Source organism: Ahaetulla prasina, chromosome 2 (assembly GCF_028640845.1).
Source record: "Ahaetulla prasina isolate Xishuangbanna chromosome 2, ASM2864084v1, whole genome shotgun sequence".
NCBI lineage: Eukaryota > Metazoa > Chordata > Lepidosauria > Squamata > Colubridae > Ahaetulla > Ahaetulla prasina.
In genome coordinates, this window is record NC_080540.1 from 5,213,737 (window position 1) to 5,237,569 (window position 23,833).

The following is a 23,833-nucleotide window of genomic DNA, read 5'->3' on the forward strand; positions in this document are numbered from 1 at the left end:
ACACATAGCTTCTCGCTAGCCCCTTCATCCTTACGATCCCTGGGTGACCCTCGTGGAGAAGGTCCAATACCTTTTCCCTCAATTTCTCCGGGATCACCACTGATCTCCCATAGCAGGCACCCCTTGAGCCGACAGTTCCCCACGTTTTTACAAATTCCTTAAAACGCGGGCGCAATGGCCACCCTCTTGTACCCAACCGGTACAGTCCTCAAAATAATGTCCTGGTATGATGCCCGAGCCACCTCCTTAGATGTGACTGGGCCAGAGTCCAAAGAGTCAATTAGCAGGATGGGCGTCCCGGAGTGGGGTCTTGATCGCCCTGGTAGTGGGCATCTGCTTAAGCGTCCGCATGCCCCACTTCTTTTCCGGTCGATGCTGCAGCTTGTAGGAATAAGCGGCTAAGAAGATAGTCCATCGGGTCAATCGTGGCGAAAGTGCCACAGGCGTTGGTGATCGCCAGCCAGTATCCCTAACAGCGGTCTATGGTCAGTAACGATTTCAAAGTCTCTACCAAAACGATTCGTGAAACTTTTACCCCTGACACAATTGCTAGCTTCCTTATCCAACTGGCTATAGTTCCTCTCTGTCGAGGACATCGTTCTGGAGTAGAAGGCTATTGGGGCTTCTGTGCCGTTTGGAAGTCTGTGGCTGAGCACAGCCCCACCCCGTAAGGGAGGCATCGTAAACCAGTAATAATGGCAATGAGCTATGATACTGGATCAGTAGGCTATCGCTCGAGAGTAGGTTTTTTACTGCTTCGAAAGCCCTAGCTTCCGACTTTCCCCAAGACCAAACAGTATTCTTTCCCAGAAGCTTATGCAGCGGCTCCGCAACGGTCGCCTTGCTTTTAAAAGACGCGTAAAATTCACTAGCCCCAGGAATGCCTGTAGCTCTGTTTTGTTTTTGGGCGCTGGAGCCTTTCTGATTGCCTTGACTTTGCTCTCAGTGGGGTGAATTCCTTTCTTGTCTATTCTGTAGCCCAAGAACTCGACAGATTCTACCCCTATCTGGCATTTGTTCACCTTAACCTTTAGTCCGGCTGACCGGAAAATGCCCAGAACTTTTCTCAAGCGCTCCCCCAATTCCTCTAAATTTTCGGCTGATATCAATACATCATCGAAGTAGGGGACTACCCCTGGGAGCCCTTGCAGAAGTCGTTCCATTAAATTTTGGAACAGCCCCGGTGCCACACTAACCCCAAATTGTAATCGGGTACACTTGAAAGCACCTCTGTGAGTTACAATCGTTTGGGCTTCGGCTGTGTTGGCGCTCACGGGCAGTTGTTGATAGGCTTGAGCCAAGTCTAACTTTGCAAAGACTTGCCCTTGCCCCAACGAGTGCAGCAAGTGTTGCACCACGGGAACCGGGTAAGCGCTTTTCTGTAAGGCTTTGTTTAACGTCGCCTTGTAGTCAGCGCAGATTCTAACTGACCCATCTGGTTTTACTGGGGTGACGATTGGTGTCTCCCACTTTGCGTGATCGACTGGCACCAGAATCCCCTGATTTATGAGCTTATCTATCTCCTTGTCAATCTTAGGTTTAAGGGCAAAAGGGACTCTCCTTGCCTTTAACCTAATGGGGGCTACCTGGGGGTCTAAGTTGAAGGAAATAGGGGTCCCCTTGTACTTGCCCAGGCAGTCCTTGAAGACATCTTCGAACTCGTTCATGAGTATGTCTTTTAGGTTACAGTCACTTCTGTAGATGCCAGTCACTCCCATGCCCAATGCACGGAACCAGTCTAGTCCCAACAAACTAGGCAGGGTCCCTTCGACGATCGTGATGGGCAGGGTCTTCTTGTGTGGTCCGTGCTCGACTCGGACAGAGGTGGTCCTCGAACAGGGATGCGATTCCTTGGTAGTCGTGGACTCGTAGCCGTTGTGTTTGCAGGTGGCGCTTTGCGACTGATGGCAACGAGCCAAAGTGTCCCAGGACATGATGGTGATCGCTGACCCGGTGTCCACTTCTAGTCGGCACGGTACTCCTTCTATTTTGGGCTTGGTGAAGATCTTCTTCTCCACCCGGGTCGTGGCGCGGCCTATGATCACCGTCGTTTGGTTCGAGTTCGCCTTTTTGTTTGAGCCAATCACGGGTCGCCTTGCCGATCCAGCGCTCTGATTGGCCGATTTGAATTTTCGGCGGAAGGTTGGGGAGCTCGACAGACTTGAGCTAGGTGCCCTTCTTCTCGCACCGACATGTAGCGTCCTTGAACTTGCAGTGTTGGCGCTGATGTTGACCGCCGCAACTTCCGCATTCGTCTCGGTCTTCTTTGCCGCGTTTCTCGGTTCGACAAACCCCTTCCTCATCCTCACCGTCGGATTCGGTCTGGATCTCTTCTTGGTGTACCGGGGTTGATTTTGTGCTCGCCTTCGGTGTGAGTGGCTGTTGCAGGGTCTCCGCCGCTTGGGTGGACATTTCATGTGCTCTGGCCGTCCAGGCGTTTGCCAGCGTTAGATTGCTTTTTGATAGCAGCCGCCCGCAAACGCATGTCTCTGACCCCACGGATGAGTTGCTCCAGCAGCGCCTCGTCCAGGTCTCGGTACCCACAGTCTTTGGAGGCTTTCCGAGGCGGCCATGTAGTCGCCGATGGATTCGCCTCTGCTGTCGGCTCTCCAAATTCAAAACGCCGCACGTATTTGGACGGCGTTGGCGCGAAATGGTTTTTAGCAGGGTTTGCAGAGTTTGCCACGATACCGATTGTACCGGCGTTGGCTCTGCCAGGGCTTCCGCGATGTCAATGACCTCGGGACCACAGTGGCTCAAGAAATATGCCCGTTTGCGGTTGTCTGGAACTCCTTGCAGTTCGTTTGCTTCTAGGAAGCTTTCGAAACGGGTCATGTACGTTCCCCATTTCTCTCTGGCTGGGTCAAACGGTGCGGGCGGAGTGTAACTGGCCATCTCCGCGTTTCTGCCCTGGGTTTGCTGGGTTCGGTTCTTCCGTGCTTCAGCTCGGTTCTGGTGCTCCTTAGCCTCGAAATCCCACCTTCGTCGCCAGTGTTAAGTTCGGGAAGTAACGAGGCTGGAGACCAGGGTAGTGACAACAGCTCTTTAATATATGGTGAACCCAGCAACCTGGCTGGGGAAAAACCTCTCCTTATATACTGTTTAACCGGCGGCTTCAACCAATCAGCAACGTGCTTGTTTCCCGCCAAAACATTTAAAGATACATAACAGTGGGGTCAAGCTATTTTCCAAAGCACCTGAAAGCCAGACAAGGAATAATGGATGGAAACAGAACAAGGGGAGAGATTCAACCTAGAAATGAGAAATTTTCTGACAGGGAGAGCAATCAACCAATGGAACAGAAGTTGTCTTCGGAAATTGTGGGAGCTTCATCATTGGAGGCTTTCAAGAAGAGATTGGACTGCCATCTGTCAGAAATGGTGTAGGGTCTCCTGCTTGAGTGGCGGGAGAGGGGTTGGACTAGATGACCTACAAGGTCCCTTTCGACTCTGTCAATCTGTTTGTCAGCTGGAGGTTGGGGGAACGAGCTCAGTCAGATGGAAGAAAGGAAATAACGGCAACACTACGTGGCGGGGATCATGTGTCTTTAAAATTATGGGGTCTCCATCGCAATGTAGGAGTCCGATGTCTGTCCTGCTTAGTAGCCTATATCAGGGGGGGGTGTCTCCAAACATGGTAATCAGCCAGCATGGAATTCTGGGAGTTGAAGTCCACAAGTCTTAAGAGCTGCCAACTTCGGAAATCCCTGGTCTATTTTATTCTGTTTGAGCCCTCTTGGTCTGTTCCTGAGGTTTTCTAAAAACAACGATAGAATAGAATAGAACAGATTTTTTTTTTATTGGCCAAGTGTGATTGGACACACAAGGAATTTGTCTTGGTGCATATGCTCTCAGTGTACATAAAAGAAAAGATACCTTCATCAAGAATCATAAGGTACAACACTTAATGATAGTCATAGAATAGAATAGAATAGAATAGAATATTGGCCAAGTGTGATTAGGAACAAGGAATTTGTCTTTGGTGCATATGCTCTCAGTGTACTGTATATATATAGAACAACCATGTGACTTGACTAACTCAAGCCATTTAATTGCTCAGTTTTATGTTTCTATGACTGGATATTTTTTTCCCCTTGTCCCTCCTCCCTTTCCCAATGCAACCAAAACTCGGATTTTTGCCTTGTTGAATGAATCAGTGCTAAATTCCTTAGCGCCTTCTCCAGTCCCCTTTAGCAAAGCCTTTTATTTTAAAAGTATTTTCCTTGGTCAATGGCAAAACAAAGCCACCACGCCTAGAAGGCTTGAGGTACCCTAGGATGATAAAACAATTTGCCCCTCAGTAAGTGGAGATTTTTCAGGGACGCGGTGGCTCAGTGGCTAAGACGCTGAGCTTGTCGATCGAAAGGTCGGCAGTTCAGCGGTTTGAATCCCTAGTGCCGCGTAACAGGGTGAGCTCCCGTTACTTGTCCCAGCTTCTGCCAACCTAGCAGTTTGAAAGCACGTAAAAAAATGCAAGTAGAAAAATAGGGACCACCTTTGGTGGGAAGGTAAGAGCATTCCGTGCGTCGTTGGTGTTTAGTCATGCCGGCCGCATGACCACGGAGACGTCTTCGGACAGCGCTGGCTCTTCTGCTTTGAAACGGAGATGAGCACCACCACCGCATGTCGAGGGGAATGACCAGCACGTCCCCGATGTGCGAGGGGAACCTTTACCTTTTAAGTGGAGATTTTAAGGCGGGACACTTGCACAACAGCTGTTTCGTGAGTAAAAAAGTTGGAAGGGAATTTGTAAGCCAGTCTGGTAAATACGTCCAATTACCAATATTAAAACTCAGATGTGGGGTCCTTGGTGCTCTCTGAGCTTCGTGGGTTTCTTGCAGACATTTCATTACCAAACTAGGTAATGTCATCAGTACTGTTCACGTGGTTATTTCATTGCTCTTGCTACCCTGGATTATTTTCCATCCCCAAAAGTCCCTCATGGTCGTGTTGACTGATACCTTGCCCCAAAAGGCAGACGAAGAAGAGCATCATCAGTTCTTCTAGATCAGGAGTGTCAAACTCAAGGCCCACGGAGCTGCCCTGGAAACAGCAAAGCAACAGCCTGCAGTGCCTCTGGCAGCAAAAACAGAGCTTGGGAGGGCCGCATGTGGCCCTCCCAGGCTCCAGGCTCCATTTATGTTGGCAGAGGACTGCAGGAGGCCTGTTGTGACCCAGGCCCAAGTAGGTAGTATTAGAGGCAATCAGTTCAAAAACAAACAGACTATTCTATTGAGGACCTGCATACTGCACGAATCGAGAAGAGGGCCGTGAAAATATTTACAGATCCCTCACATCCAGGACATAAACTGTTTCAACTCCTACCCTCAAAACGACGCTAGAGCACTGCACACCAGAACAATTAGACCCAAGAACAGTTTTTTCCCGAAGGCCATCACTCTGCTAAACAAATAATTCCCTCAGCACTGTCAAACTATTTACTGAATCTGCACTACTATTAATCTTCTCATCGTTCCCATCACCAATCTCTTTCCACTTATGACTGTATGACTGTAACTTTGTTGCTGGCAATCCTTATGATTTATATTGATATATTGACCATCATTTGTGTTGTAAATGTTGTACCTTGATGAGCATATCTTTTCTTTTATGTACACCGAGAGCATATGCACCAAGACAAATTCCTTGTGTGTCCAATCACACTTGGCCTATAAAATTCTATTCTATTCTGTTCTATTCTATTCTATTCTATTCTATTCTATTCTATTAGAACAGCTGAGAATTAACTCATTCTCAGCATCGTCCAAACTAAATCAAAACAAATTCCTCATAACACAATTCGTCAGTCTTATCACCAACCTTGGTCTAATTAGGTAAACTGCCAAAGGCTTTTCTTGGCAAAGTTCAAAAGCAGAAGACGCCAACAAGAAATAAATGCAGCAAGACAAGGAGCAGACCTGTCAAAGTTGTTTTCCGACAAAGAGCCCAAACGCCATTGCTGGTCTGTTTTAAGCCTTATGGGAGGAGCCAATCATCTCTTGGCCCTACTCTCAAGTCATCCTCTTTGCTTGAGCTGCTCTTGTCTTCTGGCAGCTCTTCTCATGCGTGCATTAGGAACCGGCTCCTCCTGTTCCTCTGCCTCACTACTGTCAGCCTCTGGAGTCCGCACCTCACTCCCTGATGGCCCTGGCCTCACCTCAGCCTCATCACTGTCCCTCTCGGTTGCCAGCTGCGCAGGCTGCTGACGGACCACAACACCTACATAGCCACAAACAAAAGGAGATATAATTCTGTAACTAAGAGATGTTAAGCAAGATTCAGGTATTGCTCGGTAAAAATTATGAGGAGTCTTGATGTTCCTTGATAAGCCAAATGTGTTTATTCAGCTGAACAAAGGTGGGTTTTTCCTTAAGTTGGAAGAACCTCGAACACAGTGTAAGGCAGATATATATAGAGAGAGAGGGAGGGAAGGAGGGAGACAGAGAGAGAGAGAGTTCTCATTTCTACTTAATTACAGAAGAGGAAACTAGCGACAGCAGATAAAGTATATGCCGGGAGTGTCAAACTCAAGGCCTTCGTCAACTCCCCGACCTTCGGACTTTCCGCCATGAACTGAAGACTCTTTTATTCCGTCGAGCCGGGCTAGCCTGATTAAGTAATTTTAAATGGGGTTTTAGTTTTTATATTACTTAGTTTTTAATTTTGGCCACTATTTATATAAATTCTTAGTTGTTTTTTTTATTGTATATTTATTGTATCTTTTAATTGGCTGTTAACCGTCCTGAGTCCTTCGGGAGAAGGGCGGTATACAAATGCAATAAATAAATAAATAAATAAATAAAGGCCTAAAGCCGCAGGGAGCTTAGATCTGCCCTGCAGGGCTGCCCTGGAAACAGCAAAGGACCAGCCCATGGTGCCTCTGGGAGGATTGTGTGTGGCTCTCCCAAGCTCCTTTTTTGCTGGCAGAGGGTTGCAGGAGACAGTCGCAGCCGAAAACGGAGCTTGGGAACTTTGTTTTTGCTGCCAGAACGTTCGGGCCACCATTGGCATTCCCAACACGAGTGACGTCAAGCTGGCCATGCCCATCATGGCAGCACTCCACTCCCCACCCCCCAAAGTCAAACACAATCCTGATGCGGCCCTCAATGAAATCGAGTTTGACACCCCTGGTGTTGTGTCTGCGCGCCCCGAGCCGGGCCCCCTTCCAGAAAATGACTTGGAAAGTGAGGGGGAAGGGCCATCAGGACTTACCTCTGGAGCACCAGCTTCCCTGGCTCAGCTCCAGGAGCCAGAGGCAGGCCAGGTGGAGGAGATAACGAGGCCTCCGTCCCCTGACTCTTCCCCCCCCAGGCCACGCCTCCAGACCCAGATGATGGCAATCAGGCTTGGTTGGACCCTAGGTTTTGTAGGCAGGAGAGGCGGGAACAACAGAAGCAGGGATGGGGCAGGCCTAGGAAGTGCTGAGTCATGGAGCCACACCCCACAGGATATAAAAGCAGCGAGAGCTGCTATGCCTCTTCGTAGCAGGCAAATCAACTGCTTAACTAAGAGCTGAAGTACTGTTTGTTGACTCATCGGCATCAAGGGAGATAACAGAGACACTTGGCAGATGCTCGCTAGTTTGCTGCCAGAGCTGATAGTGCCGGCTAATTAAGTCATTGCTCGGACGGAGGCGAGGGGGAACAGAACACCTGGTATACATACAGCTTTCATGGTACACAGCAGATAAGTTCACCGGAGGAGGCGGAACTGTTAGGCAGAGGAAAGCGAAAGCATGAACTGCAAAGGATGGGTGGATGGGTGGGTGGGTAAGCAAAAGAGAGGACTCTCCTTTGTGTAAAATGGGGAGGGGAAAAACTTACCCGCCGGCTGGCTTTTCCACAGCAAATCGCTTTGGCCGCCCTTATCCAGGGGAGGCGTTCCACATGCACCGCCAGCCAAGCCACTGAAGTTGTAAAAACAGCCATTCCTTCCCCTCTTTAACTCGCTTCCTAGCATCTCCTTGCGCATCGCCAACCCCACACCTGTTGCCCACGCCTTCGATCCCGCGGCCTGCCAACATCTTTTTCACATCGTGGCCACCACAACCGGATGCAGTATTCCAAGTGTGGCCTTACCGAGGCCTTATAAAGTGGCACTAACACTTCACGTGATCTTGATTCTATCCCTCTGTTTATGCAGCCTAGAACTGCGTTGGCTTTTTTAGCAGCTGCCGCACAGGGCTGGCTCATATTTAAATGGTTGTCCACTAGGACTCCAAGGTTCCACTGAAAGGGATGAATGCAGAAACATACTAGACAAAGGGAAAGTTATCTTGTGGATCATCTGTTCTTATTCTGACATTTTTCTTAGGGGCTGTTAGTCTTCCTGCACATACTTTGTGATGAGTAGCTGAGAGACACAGGTTTTGCTATTCCTTCTCTGGCTCTCCCTGGTATGTGTGTGCGCACATACACACAGTGGTGGGATTCAAAAAATTTACTACCAGTTTGGTGGGTTTGGCTTGGTGGGCGGGGCATGGCATGGCATGGCTTGGGTGGGTCGGGAAAGGATGCTGTAAAATCCCCATTTCCTCCTGATCAACTGGATGGGGGCGGGGCCAGTCAGAGGTGGCATTTACCGGTTCTCCGAACTACTCAAAATTTCCACTACCGGTTCTCCAGAACCGGTCAGAACCTGCTAAATGCCACCTTTGACAAACACACTCTACCCATCCCCTTCACTCTCTGAGGAAATCTTCCTCTGTAGTGAGGAAGAAGAGGAGAAAGAGGAAGAAGCAAGGAGTCGCCCCCTAAGCTCAGATTTGATGTTTTTTATGAAAAAGAAACTTGAGCTTGACTCTGAAGACCCTCCCACCAAGGTTCTGGTGACCTCATGTCTGATTTTCCTTTGCTCTTGTCTGATGCCAGCTGGTTTTAGATTTCTAGACGGAAACCTCCCTGGGTGAAACAGAATAACCAAGTTGGACGGGACCATAGAGGTCTAGTCCAACCCCCTACTCAAGCAGGAAACCCTATATTATTTCAGACAATGGCTGTCCAATCTCTTTAACAAGCCTCCAGTGTCGTAGCACCCACATCAACCAATATCACTTTTGTTTTACTTGTCGGTCATCCTGCAGATATACCAGATTAACAAAGTTGGAAGGGACCTTATAGGTCATCTAGTCCAACCCACTGCTCAAGCAGGAGACCCTATACCATTTCTGACAAATGGCAGTCCAATCTCTTCTCGAAATCTTCCAGTGATGAAGCTCCCACAACTTCTGAAGGCAGCTTCTGTTCCATTGGTTGATGGTTCTCACTGTCAGAAAGTTCCTCATTTCTAGGTTGAATCTCTTCCTTGGTCAATTTCCATCCATTATTCCTTGTCTGGCCTTCAGGTGCTTTGGAAAATAGCTTGTCCCCCCTCCTCTCTGTGGCAGCCCCTCAATATTGGAAGACGGCTATCATGTCTCCCCTGGTCCTTCTCTTCCCTAGAATGGGCAGCACTCCAAAATAACAGGCTGACTCAACCTAGAGAGACATGAATTAATATTTGGATGGCATGGCTGTTTATGGTATAACCTGAAAGACTGTCGTAAAATTCAAAAGTATATCAGAGTAGCCCCAATGCTTTGTGCTATTAAACAAACAATATAAGCTTCAAATCATCCAAGCGTAGGCAACAACAAGCTATAGTGATGAGGGGATCAGAAAGTTTTGCGCCGATGCGACCCGTCTTCAAGACAAAGAAAAATGCAGAGACCAAATACTAATGGCTGACTTTAATGCAAGAATAGGAAGAACAATACCTGGAGAAAAAGCGATTGGCCCGTATGGAATGAGATTGTAATAGAGATGACAGATGAGTAAATTTTACTGAAGGACAGGAACTTTATATCATGAACTCATTCTTCAAGAAAAGAGTTTAATTTATTTTACATTTACAGTAGTGGCCCAAACTGTGGAAACCTTTTGAGAAATGTGTATTTTTGAGGTTTGATGGCTAATAATGCCACTTTTTTGTGGGGGGGAGGGTGTCAAGATAATCATATTCCACTGCTGGAATGGCCTGGGAATAGCCCAGACCTTAACCCAATTCAAAATCGATGGAGCCGACTAAAGAAACTTGTTATTCAGAAGTGATCCAGCAATAAAACCCAGTTATTAGAAGCAATCATTCAATTTTGGTTTCACACTATTAAAGCTGCAGAACTAAAAGACGTGGTTCACTCCATGGGAAGATGTTATAAGGCCATAATTCATGCTAAAAGTTACCCAACTAAGTATTAACTGATGTGATAATTTTTGTACCTCTCGTTTTATCTATGGTGTTAATTTTTGTATATCTAGGTTTTTTTTTCTACGTGTTTTACTTTGCTCCTTTATACTGTAACTGCTATTCTAATAGCAAATCCTTCCGAAAAGTTATTGCATTACATTCTTGATAAAATTATCTTTCCACTGATATATAATTTTATGGTACTATTCCAAAAAAAGGTGGTGTTATTAACTAGTTTTAGAGAAGACACTTTCCCCAAAAGGTTTCCACAATTTTGGCCACTACTGTATTTTTTAAAAATTTCCCTTGTATTGTTGTATTTTATGCTTTTTTTTTTTTAAATTTGCATTTATATCCCGCCCTTCTCCGAAGACTCAGGGCGGCTTACACTATGTCAAGCAATAGTCTTCATCCATTTGTATATTATATACAAAGTCAACTTTTATTGCCCCCAACAATCTGGGTCCTCATTTTACCTACCTTATAAAGGATGGAAGGCTGAGTCAACTTTGGGCCTGGTGGGGCTTGAACCTGCAGTAATTGCAAGCAGCTGCTGTTAATAACAGACTGTCTTAGCAGTCTGAGCCACCAGAGGCCCTAGCTTTATTAGCTTTGATAAACTAATACAATTTTGAAATTGGATAATGAAACATTTGTGAAGTTTCAGAACACGCCTCGGATGGAAGAAATTGAGGCCTATAAATGAAGATAGCCCTCGACTTACGACCACAATTGAGCCCGAAATTTCTGTCGCTGAGTGAGACAGTTCAATGAATTTCACCCCATTTTACCACCTTCCTTCCCACCACTGTTAAGTGCATCACTGCAATTGCTCAGTTAGTGACAGGGTTGTTAAGTGAATCTGATCTCCCCGTTGACTTTGCTTGTCAAGGAGGTCACAAAAGGGAATCGCATGACCCCCCCCGGGACACTGCAACCGTCATAAACATGAGTCACTTGCCAAGAGTCTGAATTCTGATCACATGGGGATTTGCAACAGTAGGAAGTGTGAAAAACGATCGTTGTCAACATTTTTCAGTGCTGTTGTAACTTTGAAACAGTCACTAAATGAACGATTGTAACTTGAGGACCATCTGTACAGGGTCTTAGGCTCTTTGTATTAATCCCAAGGATCCACTGGAGTGAGAAATATGACGTCATTTATTCCAGGGGTCTCTAATCTTGGCAACTTTAAGACTTGTGGACTTCTGGGAGTTGAAGTCCACAAGTCTTAAAGTTGCCAAGATTGGAGACCCCCGATTTATTCCACCCCCTTGTTATATATTCCAATATGCATATAAATTAATCCAGGCCGTAACATCACCCTGCCCAAATCCACGGAATGCTACACCTAAGTCAATCATGAGGAACGAATCTGCAAACACCAAGAGACAAGCGAAGTTATGTCGCTTCTTTTAGCGACCTTGTAACTTCAGTCATTAAACAAATGGTTGTAAACCGAGGACTACCTGCGTTGCCAACAAAAGGTAACAATTTTAAGCCAGAGAGTCCAGAGGGAAGCCATACAGGGAACCCCGTGGGTATATTCTGCATATTTTAATGAGCTTCCAAGTTCCGTAGAGGTGCAGCTTGGACAGAAAAGTTCAGGGTAAAAGTTCAGAGTTCAGGATAAACGGGTTAAGAGCGGAAATGGAAACACAAAGGCCTCTGATGCAACCGAAGGAGCAGGTTAATAGTATAACAGGATAACAGAGTTGGAAGGGACCTCGGAGGTCTTCTAGACCAACTCCCACTACTTCTGGAGGCAAGCTGTTCCACTGATTAATTGTTCTCACTGTCAGGAAATTTCTCTTTACTTCTAAGTTGCTTCTCTCCTTGATTAGTTTCCATCCGTTGTTTCTCATTCTGTCTTTAGGTGCTTTGGAAAATAAGTTGACCCCCACTTCTTTGTGGCAGGCCCTCAAATATTGGAAGACTGCTATCATGTCACCCTAGTCCTTCTCTTCACTAGACTGGCCATGCAACTGTTCTTCATATGTTTTAGCCTCCCTTGGAGCCTTGGTTCTTGGTTCCCTTCTCTGCACTCTTTCTAAAGTCTCAACATCTTTTTTACATCGTGGTGATCAAAACTGGATGTAATATTCCAAGTGTGGCCTTCCCAAGCCTTTATAAAGCAATACAAACACTTCTTGATTTTATTCCTTTGTTTATGCAGCCTAGAACTGTGTTGGCTTCTTTGGCAGCTGCAGCACACGGCTAGCTCATATTTAAATGATAGTCCACTAGGATTCTAAGATCCCTCTCACGGTTACTACTATTGAGCCAAGTACCACTTAGCTTTCAAGCGCCACTAAACTGTTTGTGGGACTCGGTGGGTAGATTAACACGCCCATCCCGGTGTTAAGTATTTGGGGAGAATCTGCCGGAAACTTCCCGTCCGTGTGGACCTTTTGATGCAAACTCAAGTTTGTGCTCTGGCTGAAGCTTTTCCCACACTCGGAGCAGGTGTAGGGCTTCTCCCCGGTGTGGGTTCTCTTATGTCTAATAAGGCTGGACTGATCCCTGAAGTTCTTCCCGCAGTCCCCGCATCCGTACGGCTTCTCCCCCGTGTGCATCCGCTGATGCGCGTTGAGGCTGCCCCTGTGACTGAAGGTCTTCCCGCACTCGTAGCATTTGTAGGGCCTCTCCCCCGTGTGAACCCTTTGGTGCTGAATAAGACTCGGCTTGTCGGCAAACGTCTTGTTGCAATCGGCGCACTGGTGCGGCTTCTCTCCCTTGTGGATCTTCTGATGCCTCAGAAAGTTGGTGCTCTTGTTGAAACTCTTCCCGCACTCCGAGCACTTGTAGGGCTTCTCCCCTGTGTGGATAATTTGGTGGGAGGCGAGGTGGGCGCTCTGAACGAAGCTCTTCCCGCACTCTATGCACGTGTACGGTTTCTCCCCGGTGTGGATGATCTGGTGGGAGGTCAGGTGGGCGCTGCGGCTGAAGGACTTCCCGCATTCCAAGCATTTGTACAACTTTTCCGTTTTGGGGACCGTCGGTGGTTTGAGCGGGGTGGATGGACCGTAAAAGGTTTTGCTGAATTCAGCGGGCTGATGTTGCCCGTCCGCATGGGCAGCCTGATACGAAGGAGGAATTAAAGGGCCCAGAAACTTCTCTCCATTTTCCAGAAATGTGTACGAACTCTCTCCTTCAGAAAGCATTTCCCTGTCTCCGGGATCCTTCCCAAACATACTTTTCTGGGTTTCAGTCTCGGCAGACATTTCCCAGCGATCACTGAGGCATCCGTTCCTTTCCTCTCCTCCCTGGTTGTTTTGCTGGAGTGAGATCTCATGGAACCCTCTGGCTGGACAAGGAAGGGATTTATCGATCCATTCTTCTTGTTGGTTTCCTTCTCGGTGCGCGGGTTGAACTCGGCTCCAGACTTTCTCTTCAAAGGGTTCCCGCTCGGTTTCTTCAGAGAAATCCCCACACAGTTTCTCTTCGGTTTCACTTTTCCATTCAGATCCTGTTGGGATTTAAGATTGGGAGATTGGTTAGAGCACAAACCAAGTTATTCAGAAATAGCTTCTTCCAGGACCGGGCTATCTACGGGACCGTCTACTGCCGGCCTATATCTCCCATCGTCCGGTACGTTCCCACAGAGAGGGACTCCTCAGGGTGCCCTCAGCCAAACAGTGTCGACTGGCGGCCCCCAGGGGGAGGGCCTTCTCTGTGGGGGCTCCGACCCTGTGGAACAAACTTCCCCTCGGACTTCGACAATTACCTGACCTTAGGACCTTTCGCCACGAACTTAAAACTTATTTATTTCGTATGGCTGGACTAGCCTGATTTTTATCTTTATTTGATGGGTTTTTAAAGTTTTGTGATTTTATGGGGGAGTATGTTATTTTAACATTTGGGCATTTAAATTAGTTTTTTAAGGGATGTTTTTAATTATTGTGTGTATTTGTATTTTATCTGCCTGTTCACCGCCCTGAGTCCTTCGGGAGAAGGGCGGTATATAAATTAAAATATTATTATTATTATTATTATTCCAGAATATTCGGGGTTCCCATTGAGAAAAAAAGCTCTAGACAATGGATGTGGCAGGACTAGGAGACAGCAGAAGAGAAAGAACTGGACAAAATCACAAAATACAAAAACTCCTCACTGCTACAGGGTTTCCCCAAAAAAAGACCCTGTCTTATATTTATTTTGCCACCCAAAAAGGCACCAGGTCTTATTTTCAGGGGGAATGTCGTCCACTAACTCACCTCACTTGTGCACGTCGCCCCCGGCCTCCTTTTCGCTGTCAGAGGCCTTCAGGGACTTCTTCTGCGGCTGGCAAGCGATTGATCGGGAGCTCTGTTCTTGGCTGCAGAGGCCTTCAGGAAAGCCTTGCCGGCTGCAGATGAAATGGGCTGGCAAGGCAGATGTCCAGGTGTGCGAGGTGTTAGGCCTGGAAGCCATCTTTTGCATTGGGCCTTCAGGCCTACCGCATTTACTGATGTGGGAAACTGGGAGGGGGGATTGTATGGAGCAGGGGCAGGGGTGAAATGCTCCCGGTTCAGTCCGGTTTGTCCAAACCGGTAGTAAAAAAGGCTATTGGTTCGCCAAACCGGTAGTAAAAAATGGAAAAAAAAAAAAAGTTCCAACGATCATGTGAGCGATGCCGGATTGTCAGAACTTTTTTTTTTTTTTTTACTTTTTAAAGCATTTTTTTTTACTACCGGTTAAAAATGCTTTAAAAAGTAAAAAAGAAAAGTTCCGAAGATCACGCGTCACTCAGCTGATCGTTAGAACTTTTTTTTTTTTTTTTTTACTTTTTAGGCATTTTTTTACTACAGGTTTTCTGGAATTGGTAATAAAAATGTTTTAAAAAGTTAAAAAAAAAAGGCTTTGACGATCACAGCTGTGCTGTGCTATCATCAGAGCCTTTTTTTTAACCTTTTAAAAGCATTTTTTTACAACCTATTGGGGCAAATAGGTTGTAAAAAAGGCTTTTAAAAGGTAAAAAAAGGCTCTGACATTCACAGCTGAGTTGCATCCTCAGATCGTGTGCCACAACTGATCACACACACCCCAGCACCCCACCTGCTGTTCTACTTGCCCCATGCCTCCTTTTGGTGTGTTCTGTGCGCATGTGCACCTCGCAGTTAGTGCGTGGTGCGCACTGCGCACTGCGCATACAATGCACATTTGGCATGCAGCGCGCATGTACAGCCAGCAAACTGGTAGTAAACCGGTTCAGATTTCACCACTGAGCAGGGGTGATATGTAGTCATAATAACATTCCTTTCTCAGAGAGTCAAGGACATCTTGCCCTGCACTTGGAGGGGTGTGACTGGGAGGCATCTCCAGTTGTGATGGTGCTTTGACTTGGACCATGTGATGGACATGTGGGTGCTGGGCAGGGGCTTGGATTTTCTTTTGGGTGGAGAAAACCTGGAAGCTTTAAGATTCGGGTTTTCCCAGATGTGCCAATATGACATATCTCATAAAATGGAACTTTGAGGAACTTCAAGCCTCGGACAGAGAGAGTCTCCTTACCTAAGAGATCAGTACTGTCGTCATCGTTTTCCTGTTTGGTCTCCACATACATCATCCTCCACCCAGACTCAGTTCCAACTTGGCTCATTCTGGAGATTGTTGCTGCCTCCTCCGATAATACCTGTAAAGGAAAGGATGGCATAGCCCTCTATCAGCCCCATGGACACTCGACAAAAAGGGTTGAAAACAGGCAGCAAACACAAACACAATCTACACCATCAGGGATACAAGGGCCCTCCAAATTTTTAAGTGTGGCCTCTAAAGCTCTTTGAGGCCACCACGTCAGACTACTGGGGTGCACGTATAGAAGCTCAAAGTTGAGGGTACTAGAGAGATGCCAAAAGAGACCACAGGCGGTCCCACTGAACATCCCCTCATTGAGCGACTGTTTAGAAATACAACAGTGCCAAATAAGGGGCATTTTGCAACCTCACAGTTGTGGCCATCGCAGTGTCCCCTTATTTATTTATTTATTTATTTATTTATTTATTTGAATTTTTATACCGCCCTATCTCCCGAAGGACTCAGGGCGGTGTACAGCCAAATAAAAACATAAGAATAATACAAATAAAAACAACAATTAAAAAACTTATTAATTAGGCCGAAATTAAAATATCACTAAAATAGTATAAAACCCCATTAAAACTAAATTTAAAACTAAAAACCCTAGGCTAGCCCTGCGCAAATAAATAGATATGTCTTAAGCTCGCGGCGGAAGGTTCGGAGGTCGGGAAGTTGGCGCAGCCCTGGGGGAAGCTCGTTCCAGAGGGTGGGAGCCCCCACAGAGAAAGCCCTTCCTCTGGGTGTCGCCAGTCGGCACTACCTGGCGGACGGCACCCTAAGGAGTCCCTCTCTGTGAGAGCGTACGAGTCGGTGGGAGGCAATCGGTGGCAGTAGGCGGTCCCGTAAGTAAGTCACGTGATTGCGATTGGATCACAATTTTGACACTGCAGCGTCCTGCAGTCACATGATCTCACTTACAACCTTCTTTGCTAACTTCGGACAAATGAAGTCAAGAAGGAAGCGAGCACTTCTCAAAAAAGCCAACACTGTCCTAGGCTGCATTAACAGAGGGATGTAGAATCAAGAGCACGTGAAGTGCTAATATCACTTTATAAGGTCTTGGTAAGGCCACACTTGGAATACTGCCTCCAGTTTTGGTCGCCACGATGTAAAACAGATGTGGAGACTCTAGAAAGAGTACAGAAAAGGGCAACCAAGATGATTAGGGGACTGGAGGCTAAAACACAGGAAGAACGGTTGCTGGAACTGGGTATGTCTAGTCTTATGAAAAGAAAGATCAAGGAGGACATGAAGGACATGATAGCAGTGTTCCAATATCTCAGGGGCTGCCACAAAGAAGAGGGGCTCAACTTCTTCTCCAGAGCATCTGAAGGCAGGACAAGAAGCAATGGGGGGAAACCAATTAAGGAGAAAAGCAACCTAAAGTTAAGGAGAAATTTCCTGACAGTAGGAACAATTTATCAGTGGAACCGCTTGCCTCCAGAAGTTGTGAATGCTCCAATACTGGAAGTTTTAAAGAAGAGATTGGACAACCATTTGCCTGAAATGGTATAGGATTTCCTGCCTGAGCAGAGGGCTGGACTAGAAGACCGCCAAGGTCCCTTCCAACTCTGTTTAGTGTAATTCTAATTCTAATTCTGATTCTCTCTTCTCCTCTTCCTCTTCCATTCCATTCCATTGGTCGCAAATGGCAATCATGTGACCGTGGGACACTATGACTGTGTGGTATTCACCTAATGATGGCCACTGGACAGTCACGATTGCTATCATGGTCGGCGTGGTCATGCAATGTCGCACCGTGTGACCCCATCATTAGCAACAGAGGTCCTAATTATGAACGGTCCTCGGTGCTCTCTGAGCTTGGTTGTTTTCTTGTAGACGTTTCCTTACTGAAACCAGGAAACATCATCAGCACTGGATAACATCATTAGCCCTGATGACATTACCTAGTTGGGTAACGAAACGCCTGCAAAAAAAAACCACCAAGGGCAGGGAGGACCAAGGACTCCACAGGTCAACCCTGAGCTACAAATATTTTCCCTTATTGGTCCTCATTTTTCATTGGTATGCACGCACTACCTGTAATCGCATGGATGCTAAACAGATCAAGACTGGGTAATAAAAAATGAGTTGGGCAAGGACTCTGTCCTGGTGCAACCTTGTCATCAATGCTCCTCACACCTCATAAGAAAGGACCCAATGATATACCCCTGCATGATGTTCCCACATGTTGAGCTCTTCCTTCTTCCCAAGGAAGTCTTCGACCAAGACCACTGCCTGGGAGCAGCTCTCTGGGCCGCACGCCCGGACCCAGCGCTGCATCTCTGGCGGTAGGATGGCCAGGAACTGCTCCAGGATCAGCAGCTCCACGATCTGCTCTTTGGTGCACATGTCGGCCTTCAGCCACCGCTGGCAATGTTCCTGGAGTCGGCTGTAAGCCCCTCGGGGCCCTTCAGCTTCCTGGTAACGGAAGCGCCGGAAATGCTGGCGCTGTTCCTCCCGTCGCCGGGCATCCCTTTTCAAAATGGCTGCCTTCACTTTCCCATAATCCCCCTTGCTGCACCCTTCCAGGTTCAGAAAGGCCTGCTTGGCCTCTCCGCTCAAGGCCGGATGGAGCCGGGCCACCCATTCCTTCTGGGGCCATTGACAGGCTCGGGCCACCTGCTCGAAGGAGTCCAGGAAGGCCAAACTATTCTCCCACGGATTCACGGGTGGTTTAGAGCTCCCCGAACACGGGGTCTCCACCGTCTTCAGGAACTCCCGCCACTGAGCTTCCCACTGTTGAAGGGATCCCTCATCCGGTTCCTGCTTGATCTCTCGGCCCGTCCTTCGGGGCGGGGATTCCCCTCCGCAAGGATCTTTCTTCTGCGGGTGATCCCTGAGGTCCTGCTCTTCCATTGTCCTTCTCAGAGGGTCTCCAAACAAAAGCACCACCCAGCCCGATGATCCAGAACCTGCCCCGGGATGCAAACCGTTGCAACCGTGCTGGCTGGCATCAAGGGCGATTCCTCCGGTTACGATCTCTGAATCGTTGTTGGTCAAAGAAGAAAAGCTAAAGACACAAAAGGGATTTGCAAATCAGCCACAGGGAATGCTGGGCGGCTTGAGGTTGTTGGGGTTTTTAATCTCACATTATTGAACAACATCCAAAGCAAGAAATATTACTATAATAATTTACTATATCAAGATATATAATTTACTACTATATAAATTGAGCTATAATTATAGCTTTGATTGGGATTTCACTTTTATTGTTTTAGAAATTGTTATCTTTTATGATTTTAACGCTGTAAGCCTCCCGGAGTTGTTGGCAAATAAATCAAATAAATCAAGTGATAAACCAAGCCATCCCTTAGCACTGTCGATGTTACCTAGTTAGGTAATGAAATGCCTGCATGAAAAGAAACCAAGCTCAGACAGCATCAAGGACCCCTCATTTCGACCCTGAGCTACCAAATATCCTCTTTGAGGAGAAAGAAAGGGATCAATGTTCTTCGGATAATACAACTGAAGGAGGATACTCTCTTAAATTTTTAAATTTTTAAAATCTTAAAATGGACACCTAACATCAAAAACGTCATCAAAAAAGGACAACAAAGAATGTTCTTTCTCTGCCAACTCAGAAAGCTCAAACTGCCCAAAGAGCTGCTAATCCAGTTCTACAGAGGAATTATTGAGTCTGTCTTCTCCACCTCCATAACTGCCTGGTTTGGCTCTGCAATCCAACAAGACAGACAAAGAGGATAATTAGAACTGCAGAAAAAACAATTTTTTTTTTTTTGTTTACATTTATACCCCGCCCTTCTCCGAAGACTCAGGGCGGCTTACAATGTATAGGGCAATAGTCTCATTCTATTTGTATATATTTACAAAGTCAACTTTGTAAAATATATATACCAACCTGCCTTCCACTGAGGCCCTGTATACTGCATGAGTCAAAAAGAGGGCTGTGAAAATATTTACAGACCCCTCACATCCTGGGCATAAACTGTTTCAACTCTTACCTTCAAAATGACACTACAGAGCACTGCACTGGAACAACAAGGCACAAGAACAGTTTTTCCCCGAACTCTGCTAAACAAATAATTCCCTCAACACTGTCAAATTATTTACTAAGACTGTATTACTATTATTCTTCTCTTCCTTACTAGTAGCTATATCTTTCCACTTATTACTATAACCAGGCTTCTTATATCTTTCAATTGATATTGTTTTTATTTGTTTCCTAGTACAATTTGATAGCTTATTATTAACCTTGACTATCACTAAGTGTTTTATCTTTTTATTCTTGTTGAATGTATTTTATTCTCCTTATGTACACTGAGAGCCTATACACCCAAGACAAATTCCTTGTTGTCCAATCACACTTAGCCAATAAAACATAAAAATTCTATTCTGTTCAAAAAAAATAATAATTCTGTTTTATGGATGAATGTATTTTATTCTCCTTATGTACCCTGAGAGCATATATACCCAAGACAAATTCCTTGTGCGTCCAATCACACTTGGCCAATAAAAAAAAATAAAAAATTCTATTCTATTGATGAATGTATTTTATTCTCCTTATGTACCCTGAGAGCATATACACCCAAGACAAATTCCTTGTTGTCCAATCACACTTAGCCAATAAAACATAAAAATTCTATTCTGTTCAAAAAAAAATAATTCTGTTTTATGGATGAATGTATTTTATTCTCCTTATGTACCCTGAGAGCATATACACCCAAGACAAATTCCTTGTGTGTCCAATCACACTTGGCCAATAAAAAATAAATAAATTCTGTTCTATTCTAAAAAAAAAAAATTCCATTCTATTGATGAATGTATTTGTACATTGAGAGCATATGAATTCTTGATGATCTTTTCTTTTATGTACACTGAGAGGATATGCACCAAGACAAATTCCTTGTGCGTCCAATCACACTTGGCCAATAAAAAAAAATAAAAAATTCTATTCTATTGATGAATGTATTTTATTCTCCTTATGTACACTGAGAGCATATACACCCAAGACAAATTTCTTGTGCGTCCAATCACACTTGGCCAATAAAAAAAAATAAAAAATTCTATTCTATTGATGAATGTATTTTATTCTCCTTATGTACCCTGAGAGCATATACACCCAAGACAAATTCCTTGTGTGTCCAATCACACTTGGCCAATAAAAAATAAATAAATTCTGTTCTATTCTAAAAAAAAAAATTCTTGTACACTGAGAGCATATAAATTCTTGATGATCTTTTCTTTTATGAACACTGAGAGGATATGCACCAAGACAAATTCCTTGTGTGTCCAATCACACTTGGCCAATAAAGAATTCTATTCTATTCTCTGCCCTACCCAACAAGGTTGTGGTTGGGCGATAAAATGGGGGTGGTGTTTCTATAGCCACCTTGAGCTTCTGAAGAAATGGGCTATAGATGCACAGGGATGATAAAACAACGTGTATATTTAATGCATAACGTTACTGTAACGACGTATTTACACGCGTAACAGAGGCCCTGCATTACAACGTACAAAACAACGTATACGGAATAACAATGTGATGTCACGATCCATCAAGTTTACCTTGTCTCCTTTTTCCAACGTTTTCCAACCCGCCTTGCACGACAAAGGCACCCGAGCCTGCTGCAGTCCTTGAATTCTGACTCCCACGCGTTGCTTCGGCTTTTTTTCTTGCTTCCGGCTGTTTGCAAATGTGGTTTAAAAATTTTTTAAAAATGGAGAAACCCTGCTGTGCTTCCCAGCCTCCCTGCTCTTTTTTTTTTTCTTTTTGTTCAAAAAGCCCATTTCCGGGAGAGGAGCCAGTCTAGGAAGAAGACTGCATCGTTCACCTCCGTTTGTAATCTTTTTGCAAAGGAAGACGCGTCCCGTCTAGCCCTCTGCTGGTTGAAGCTCTCTGGTCATCTCTCTCTCTCTCTCTCTCTCTCTCTCTCTCTCTCTCTCTCTTTCTTTTTCCTTTTTTTGGAAAGGTTTTGGGGGAGGGGTCGGAGAGGCCCCTTGTGCTCCTTGCTTGTAAGGAAATAGGTGTATTTGTGCTCATCATTAGTACTGCAGAAAAAATAATTTCTACCAACCTGCCTTCCATTGAGGACCTGTATACTGCACGAATCAAGAAGAGGGTCGTGAAAATATTTACAGACCCCTCGCATCCAGGACATAAACTGTTTCAACTCCTACCCTCAAAACGACGCTATAGAGCACTGCACACCAGAACAACTAGACACAAGAACAGTTTTTTTCCCGAAGGCCATCACTCTGCTAAACAAATAATTCCATCAACACTGTCAAACTATTTACTGAATCTGCACTACTATTAATATTCTCATAGTTCCCATCACCAATCTCTTTCCACTTATGACTGTATGACTGTAACTCTGTTGCTGGCAATCCTTATGATTTATATTGATATATTGACCATCATTTGTGTTGTAAATGTTGTACCTTGATGAAGGTATCTTTTCTTTTATGTACACTGAGAGCATATGCACCGAGACAAATTCCTTGTGTGTCCAATCACACTTGGCCAATAAAAAATTCTATTCTATTCTATTCTATTCTATTCTATTCCATTCTATTCTATTCTCATCCAAGGGACCCTTGAACCAGGGGTGAAATCCAGCAGGTTCTAGAGAACCAGTAGGGGAAATTTTGAGCAGTTCAGAGAACCGCCAAATGCCACCTCTGGCTGGCCCCAGAGTGGGGTGGGAATGGGGATTTTGCAATATCCTTCCCCAAGGAGTGGGGAGGGAATGGGGATTTTGCTATATCCTTCCCCCAGGAATGGGGTGGGAATGGAGATTTTGCAATATCCTTCCCCCCGGGAGTGGGGAGGGAATGGAGATGTTGCAGTAACCTTCCCCAGGGCTGGGGAGGGAATGGAGATTTTGCAGTAACCTTCCCCAGGAGAGGGGAGGGAATGGAGATTTTGCAGTATCCTTCCCCTGCCACACCCCCAAGCCATACCAAATGGTATTTTAATCTGTATATTGTATTGTTTTATCTTGCCTGTACACCGCCCTGAGTCCTTCGGGAGAAGGGCGGTATAAAAATCAAATAAATAAATAAATAAATAAATAAATACCATGCTCACTAAGCCACGCCCACAGAACGGGTAGTAAAAAAAATTGGATTTCACCACTGCCGTGAACGCTTTACAGGGCTCCTTTTTAGATCATAGAATAAACAGAGTTGGAAGGGACCTTGGAGGTAACAGTAAAAGAATTCAGAAGAAGAGATTTAGAATAACCATTTGTCTGAAGTCATGTAGGGTTTCCTGCCCAAGCAGGGGGTTGGATTACAAGAAGATCTCCAAGGTCCCTTCCAACTTTGTTATTCTAGTCTTTTCTTAATAAAATCAACAAAGAAAGAAAAAAATGATATATCTGGAGAAGAACTAGACATACTGGTAGTAGGCCACTACATATACCTTAGTCAATGGATCTCAATGGAAGGTGATACAATGAAGGAAATGGAATGACATGTTCAACGTGGTTGCAGGCATTCGGCAAACTAAGCATAATTTTCAAGAACAACCTCCCCCGATGCCTGAAAAGTTTTCCATCAATGTGTGCTACCCGCTCTAACATATGCTGGTAAAATATGGACACTAACCTGATAATCGATACGAAAGCTAAGAGTGGTGCAAAGAGCCATGGAAAGATACACGCTCGGCATCACAAGACAAAGATAAAAAGACCCAAACGTGGGTAAGAGAACAAACGAAAATACATTATGCCATCAAGAGAGTCAAAGAATTGAAATGGAAATTGGCTGGCTACATAGCAAGAAGAACTGATGGCAGGTGGACCAAGGCAGTCATAGAAGGGATCCCACTTGATCAAAAGCGTCCACGAAAGAAACCTAAAACAAGATGGATTGACGACATCAGCAAGTATTGCAGGCCCACTTGGCAAAAGACAGCTCAGGACCGTATAGGTTGGAAACATCTGGAAGAGGCCTTCATCCTGCAGTGGATAGACAATGGCTAAAATGATGATGATGATGATATAGAATAGAATAGAAATAGAACAGAATAACAGAGTTGGAAGGGATCTTGGAGATCTTCTAGTCCAACTCTCTGCTTAGGTAGG

The 23,833-nt window shown here is 45.4% G+C and overlaps 1 protein-coding gene across 2 annotated transcripts; it reads right to left on the reverse strand.

The window, feature by feature from the left end:
* Positions 1-9,711: 9,711 nt before the first annotated feature.
* LOC131192723 (zinc finger and SCAN domain-containing protein 22-like) lies at positions 9,712-21,489 on the reverse strand. Of its 2 annotated transcripts, none has more exons than XM_058172154.1 (4): positions 21,309-21,489; positions 17,949-18,792; positions 15,717-15,837; positions 9,712-13,692 (listed from the first exon to the last, which is right to left on the reverse strand). In XM_058172154.1, the coding sequence occupies exons 2-4, from the start codon at positions 18,636-18,638 to the stop codon at positions 12,518-12,520; spliced, it is 1,986 nt and encodes a 661-aa protein (XP_058028137.1). In that variant the 5' UTR covers positions 18,639-18,792; positions 21,309-21,489; the 3' UTR covers positions 9,712-12,517. The 2 variants fall into 2 exon arrangements, with proteins under 2 accessions (XP_058028137.1, XP_058028136.1); XM_058172153.1 differs by having other exon boundaries at positions 17,922-18,792.
* Positions 21,490-23,833: the final 2,344 nt, after the last annotated feature.

Bases quoted from the DNA above. Each gene is read 5' to 3' on its own strand.
- LOC131192723 (XM_058172153.1), bottom strand. From the start codon at position 18,638: ATGGAAGAGCAGGACCTCAGGGATCACCCGCAGAAGAAAGATCCTTGC. The intron at 15,838-17,921 runs GTGTGAGGAGCA...TTTCCTTTACAG, and splicing joins ATTGGGTCCTTTCTTATGAG to GTATTATCGGAGGAGGCAGC. The intron at 13,693-15,716 runs GTAAGGAGACTC...AAATCCCAACAG, and splicing joins CGACAGTACTGATCTCTTAG to GATCTGAATGGAAAAGTGAA.